This window comes from Apis dorsata, unplaced genomic scaffold, assembly GCF_000469605.1.
Source record: "Apis dorsata unplaced genomic scaffold, Apis dorsata 1.3 scaffold_295, whole genome shotgun sequence".
NCBI lineage: Eukaryota > Metazoa > Arthropoda > Insecta > Hymenoptera > Apidae > Apis > Apis dorsata.
This window is the reverse complement of record NW_006263570.1, coordinates 961012-968795: the sequence shown is the minus strand read 5'-3', so window position 1 is coordinate 968795 and position 7784 is coordinate 961012. Positions and strand designations below refer to the sequence as shown.

Genomic DNA, 7784 nt, shown 5'->3' with positions numbered 1-7784 from the left:
GCTTTGCCCTCGATTTCTCAAATTTTATTCCCTGAAACAGATTGTCACGCGAAAACGCGCCTATCCGACCAGAGACTGTGACAACCTGCCCGGCCCTACCTACTTATAATTAACATTCGTTCTAGAAGTATACTACCTATCCTGCCTAGCTCTATATTTAAAAAATGGCAAAACAGGCACACCAACACACTCATTCCACGATTCTCACGCATAATACTCGGGCGCAAAAGCCTAAACTAGGGAAACATCCCGGGACGCCTCCGACACCCGAGCTTGGCACACTACTTTCACACTCTAAGTGTACGTACCATTTTCCTGAAATCGACTGAGGATGGTTAATGACCATTGCGTGAAAAATACATAATAAAATACATAATGAAATAAATAATGTAAAATAAAATATTACGATTTGAAAGTAAGATTAATTATTATTAATTAATAAATCTGTTATCATATTATTATAAATTCTAATTAAATTAATAATTGTTAATAGACTTATAGATAAAAACGACGCAATTCCACAGCCTAACCATACACACACACAGTGGAAAATACGTCGTGCACGATACACTAACGCATCATCAGTCGCTGAGAAATTTTTATAAATTTATCAACTAAAGTCATCGTGCCCATTGCCTTTTTCTCATCCAAGTGGCACCTGAGCACGTGAATGAGATCCTGGCAATGAACACGGAAGGGATTAAATCTGAAAATCCTGAGCTAAAAATTGATATAAATTGATATAAATAACGATCTAATAAACTTTATTTCTTTTGTAATTTTATATTTTAAAATTTAATGATTTTATTATAATTAAAATATTATAAATTATTGATATTTTAACATTTTATAAAAAAATTATTAATTAAAAGGGAATATATTTATTATTAAAAAAACGATTGAAATATAACTTAATGAAAATAATGACTCGAAATTAAATATTTTAATGTAAATATCCTCAGGCGATTTTTCATCAAAGTGTTTTTCGAAAATATGAAAGAAATATTCAAAATTAGTAGCTTTGATTTCAAAATCTACCTGTCACGAAATGTCTTCTTGCATATAATATTTAATAAACAAGAAAAATAAAACTATTTATTATTATTAATATCTTGAAAATCAAATAACAAATTGTTTAAAATTGTCAAAATTCATGAATTGAAATTCACATATTTAGATATTTAACATTTGCAAATATTCATATTAATATATAGTAATACAATAATTTGATTTATTTTTAATAATTTAATTTTTTAAAATGGAAAATTAGTAATATTTAAAAAGGCAATATACAAGAAGACCTAACCTGAACTAATAAATAAAACATAGAAAAAGAAAATGTTACTATTTACAAGTATAATATACTCGTGGTCACTGTGCTCGTACAAAATTCTACATATACAACCAATCATTCTGTCGATTTGGATCTTTCATCCTACGACATGATTGAGTGACTGGAGGAACCAAAAAACATGCGACTCACCATTAGATGCGAAGAATCTGCATTTCTATCAGTGTTGTACTTTACAGCAAAGTGTCTGTAACAAAAAAGAAAAATATTTATAACAAAAAGTGGAAATAAAATGGAATATTATAATTTACAATGTGACAAAAATTGAAATTCTAATAAATATAATAATTATGAATAATGATAATAAAAATAAATTTAATAAATATAATAATAACAAAAATTGAAATCATTAAATAAAAATTTAAAATTTTTTATTGCTTCTGCTGGTTTTATTTCTCAATAATATAAGTTTTTTCAATAGTATAATTCAAAAATATAAAAATTTAAATAGAAAAAAAGATAATTACCTCTTTACATAATAGATGATTTTATTCTTTTGAGAAAAGTATTGATTCTATCTTATACCGAATACAAATATTTAAAATAAAAAAATAAAAATAAAAAACTATTAACGCATTTGTACAATCGACGAATAAGCACTGATTCTAAGTTCGCGTATGATTATTTTAATTAAATTTACTTAGAACTATTATGCAAAAAAATAAAAAATACTATTACGAAACAAACACTGACTCTACTAATTGCATTGCACGCAATTACAATAATCTGAAAATAAAATTATATTAGAAAAAGAAAATATAGAAAAGGAAACAAAATATTTTTATATTTTCTTCTTTTTTGTATTTGCTAAAAATATATTGTTATTTTAATTATATTGTATCATAATTACGTTATTACAAAAATAATATAATATTTGATAATTTATTTATTCATTTTATTTTTATGTAATTTAAATTAATATCATAATATACATAAATATTATTTAATAAATTAATCATTTAATTTAAAATAAAATTATTAATTTAAATAATTATTAATTCAAAAAAAAATATGTAGAAATACTTGTATATGTTTTTCTTTCCGAAACAGAAATTTAAATTTTACCTTTTCTCTATAATTGTAATGGTATCCATATTAAAAATCCTTTTTTTTCACCTAAAATAATTTCAAAAAACTAATTATCTGCTCAAAAAAAATCAAATTCTTAAAATAAATACATAAAATGAATAAAAGGAAAAAAAAATGTTTAAAGAATTAAATTAAAATATTAAATTAAATAATCTAACTCAAATCTTATTTTTAAAGCTCATAATAATAATGGCAACTCTAACTAAATGGTAAATCAAATGAATAAAAAAAAAAAGAATAAATTATTCCAAAAAATTATCAATTATATTAATATTCAATAAACAGTTAAACAAATATTTAATATTATATATATTATATATATAATATATGTATATTATATATTATATATTATAATATATATATATATATATACTATATATAATATTATGTATATATTAATGAATAGTAGTTTAAAAAGTAAAAAAAATAACTGTCAAATAAATATTACAGAATAAATAGATCACACACTTAAAATAAAGAATCTAATCATTACGAGTTTCGACAACGAAATGACGCCTCGTCGAGCGATTTCAATATGTCGAATTACAAATTGGAGAGGGGATATGTTTAATAATTCGACAAGTCGACAAGAAACGTGTCAACAATAATACAACGTGAATCGTCAATTTCCTAGAAAAATAATTTATAAGAAATGTTTCCAAGCTTGAATGTAAAACAAATACAGAAATAATACGATTAGAATAATAACATAAGTTAAACGTACGAATAAATACATTTAGGAAAGGAATACAGACACACGCATACACACACATATATATGTATGTATAAATTGATTATAATGATTAACTATTTCTTTTATTATTTCTCTATGTGAATAAAAAGACGAAAGAAATGTATAATAATTATATTTCTCTCTTAAAATTAGTAAAATCTTATCATACTTACACAAAAATTCATGAATTATTTTTTAATTCTCATCCATGCAACTTTCAAAGCCATCACGTCTTCGAAGCTTCCATTAAACGATAATTTGTCACAAATATTTGATACAATAACGGTTAAACAAACACATATTAATAAGATAAGACTTAATAATTTAAAATTAAACTTAATAACGGTAATATAATTCTTTAACAAATAAAAATTTTATGTAATTACACATTTCTACCGACGAAATGCAACCTGTTACCACAATTTTCAATTGTAAACTGTCATGCGCAGTATAATGCGCATTATAATGCGCACTATAATGCGCACTATGATGCGCACTATGATGCGCATTGATTCGTTTCGCTACTAAATGTTAGCGACTTTCTAATTGGCTAAAATAGTATTCTTTATACATTTTAGCAGCGCGAAAATTAAAATACAATATATTATATATTTAATTAATTTTGAGATTTTTATAGATCTTACCAATTAAAAATATAATGAGTATAGATTATTAGAATTAATTCAATATAAAAATTATTAAAATAATAAAAGAATAATAATAAATTTATTATAATAAATCTAAATAAATCTTTTATATTGATCATAATTTATTATTTTTAAATAAATATATTATAATATAAATAGATCATTTCAAAAAATCATCCACATTACAATACAAAATTAAAAATATAAAATATTAAATATTGAATCTTATATTTTATTATATAAATTCCTTAGTTTATTTTAATTAATATTTTTATTAAATTTAAGATTGTAGAATGTTAATACAAATTATAAGACTGTAAGATTTTCTATCATGTACTTTATTTATAATGTTGCATTAAAATTTAATTTCAATACCAACTATATATATATATTTTTTTTTGATTGTCTGGATTATTATTTATATCATAACTTATACTTTAATAAAATTTGTTTGACATTAAGGCAGCAGTTTTCGTATTGACTGCAGAGACATCTGATAGCTAATGCTACATTCTTGAATTGTCTATATGCATTTTAGAGGTTATGTTCATTAGATCAGTTTATAAACAGTAATAAAGATTACTGTTATAAAAAAATTAAGTATTAATTAACAATAAAAATGAATCAAATAAAATGATTAATTTTTTATTTTAATCTTGGAAATTTCATTATTGTAAATTGTTAATATATACAAAGAGCAATAATAATTTTTATAATTTATGTGATACACAATTAACATGATGTATTTAAGATTTATCATTGCTTTTTGTATTTTTCATTTAAGTTATACTTGGGAGGTTTGTATAAACATATTATAATTTAATTTTATAATATTCTCATATGTTTTATCATCATTATGAAATCTAACCTTTTCAGATATCAGAAAACTTTGCTAAGACAGGGCATTCAAATAATTGGGCAGTATTGGTCGATACTTCACGATTTTGGTTTAATTATCGACATGTAGCAAACGTATTATCCATTTATAGAAGTGTTAAACGTTTAGGTATACCAGATTCACAAATTATTCTAATGATAGCAGATGACATGGCATGCAATCCAAGGAATCCCAGACCAGCTACAGTTTTCAATAATATCAGACAACATATTAATGTTTATGGAGATGATGTAGAAGTAGATTATAGAGGATATGAAGTTACTGTAGAAAATTTTGTGAGATTATTAACTGGGCGATTAGCACCAGAAACACCAAGATCCAAAAAACTATTAACGGATGAAGGATCTAATATTTTAATTTATCTTACTGGTCATGGTGGAAATGGATTCTTAAAATTTCAAGATTCTGAAGAAATTACTAGTAAAGAACTTGCAGATGCATTAGAACAAATGTGGCAGAAAAGAAGATATCATGAAATTTTATTTATTGTTGATACTTGTCAAGCAAGTTCAATGTATGAGAAATTTTATTCTCCAAATATTCTTGCAGTTGCATCTAGTCTAGTAGGCGAAGATTCACTTTCTGTGAGTCATTAAGATTATTGCTATGCATATTTTTGTTTGATCATTATCAATATCTTTCATTTTGTTTGTAGCATCATTTGGATCCTGCCATTGGCGTTTACATTATAGATAGATATACATATTATGCATTGGACTTCTTAGAAAAAGTAGAACCATCTAGTTCCAAAACATTGGGAGAATTTGTAAGTTATATAGAAAACAATTTTTAAATTAAGATTGCATTTATTATATTAATAATCTACTATTTTAATTCTTTGTTTAGCTCAAAGTATGTCCTAAGCATTATTGCTTATCAACAGTAGGAGTAAGAAAAGATTTATTTAGAAGGGATCCTAATAAAGTACCAGTCACAGATTTCTTTGGATCATTGAGACCTGTAGAATTAACCACGAGTATAATGACTGTTTTGCCCGTGAAAATAAATAAGACAAAAACAATCGAACCGGAAAGAAAATATTCTTATGTTCCACAATTTCCAGATGTATCAAAATTTACGTGATTTACAGAAATAAATATAAATTTCCTAAAATTATGTTTGCTTTTCAAATATTTAAATAAAGAAAAACATAAAATAATTAAATATTTAATGTTAATAAAAAAAGGTATTCTTCCTGAAATTTTTTGACTAATTTATTATATTACCATTTCAAGTATATTTAGAAAAACTTAAAATATTTTTATGTAATATTTCATTAGGAAAATTAGGAAAATTAAGAAAAGTATATATATGTTCAAAAAAATATCGATAAATTTGTATGTAAGATAATGCAAGATTATTAAAATATAATACTATTAGAACATATGTATAGAACACGTGATATTATAAACTTATTACATAAATTTCAAATTAAATTTTACAAAAAAAAAGCATGTAATATTTAATTCTTCTAATAAATCAGTCATTCATGTATTTTATAATTCGAAATTATCTTTAAAAATCTCATTATAAATATATTTCAAATATATGAAATCTTATTCGTCATTGAAACATTGCCTTGCCCTACAATCATAAAAATGATCACGGTCATAATTAAATTACCCGAAACTATCTTTCGATGCCAAGAAATAGTATAAACACTTTATGAAAAAAATTTACTATTCATAATATCAACAATGTTTCTTCGTATTGTATTATTTCTACGTATTATATCTGAATATGAATATGATGAGATGTTATGTATATATGTATATATAAGTCATGTAAGTATATAAGTATGATATCAAACATCCTCTAGATTCTAGACGTTAGTCAAGAAAACGCGACTGATAGCATCGCGCGTTGTTAATCGATTTAATCGTACGCGGACGAATTTGGAAATCATTGAGATTTTAAAAAAAATTTATTATTTTTCAAAGTTAGTATATTAGTTATATATATATTTTTATATATTTAATTATAATTTTAATTATATTTTTAATTATATTTAATTACAGTTAAAACATTTTTATTTATATTGAAATTAAATAAATATAATTTTCTCATTTGTAATTTTGTTAATAAAATATCACAATAATTACTATATATTTCAAATATTTTTTAAATTTTTCAAATAATTTTTACCATTATATTATTCAATAAATCTTTTATGATTGATTTTTTGTTTTTTTTTTAACAAATCAATGTAATGTTAAATAACATTTTAATGTAAAAAGTGTTAAAATTACTATTAAAACTACTAATTTACAATCTATATTTTTTTTTTTTGCAGATGCGTTTCTGTGGTATCTACTTGATAGTTATTTTTACTCTCTGCACACCGTCCTCGTCGTTCAAGCTAAAAACGAATTATATCGAAGTGTACGACATTGGCGACAATACCTTAAAGCAGTTACCTCCTCAAGATCCTGCAGTTCATTCTTTTCCAACGATATCTACTGTTCCACTTATCCCTACATGTATAAAAGAAGGATATTTCAGGGATCCTTTCAACTGCAAAAAATTTTACTATTGTCAATACGTGAACGCAGTTCCAAAGGGTTTCTACTGTCGAAGTGATTTGATATTTAATACGATTACCGATCAGTGTGATAAACCTAACTTTGTAGATTGTTGATTAATATTGTATTCGTTAGAAAAATTTGTAGTACAAATATTTTTAACTCTATGATTTTATTTATTAATTCTCATGTATGATTATTTAAGAATTATGAATAATCTATGTCTTTAATGTTACAATATTAATATTTATTTATTATATCTTATAAGAATTTATTTGTGATAGTTTAATATAAATATTATCTAATAACTAATATGTTATAAAACCTCTCTAGGATAAATATATATATAAAATATTATTTGTTTTTATTCATTTATTATTGATGTAAGTGAGGATTGTTAATTGAAATTTATACAAAATTTATACAAAATTATATACTTTTTTTAAATTAGATTTCTTTTCATTTTGAAAAGCAATAATTTAAAATCTAAGATTAACAATCATTTAATTAAATAAATAAAATCGATTTACACTTTAAAATCGAT

General features: G+C 23.1%; 1 protein-coding gene across 1 annotated transcript in view; it reads left to right on the top strand.

The window, feature by feature from the left end:
* Positions 1–7395, top strand: part of LOC102680003 — an 86965-nt gene extending 79570 nt beyond the window's left edge. Inside the window, exons 7-11 of the mRNA XM_006617304.2 lie at positions 4605–4617; positions 4697–5302; positions 5374–5484; positions 5565–5800; positions 7008–7395. Coding sequence (XP_006617367.1) covers positions 4605–4617; positions 4697–5302; positions 5374–5484; positions 5565–5800; positions 7008–7356 — 1315 coding nt within the window. The 3' untranslated portion in view covers positions 7357–7395. The remainder of the gene's footprint in view (positions 1–4604; positions 4618–4696; positions 5303–5373; positions 5485–5564; positions 5801–7007) is intronic.
* Positions 7396–7784: the final 389 nt, after the last annotated feature.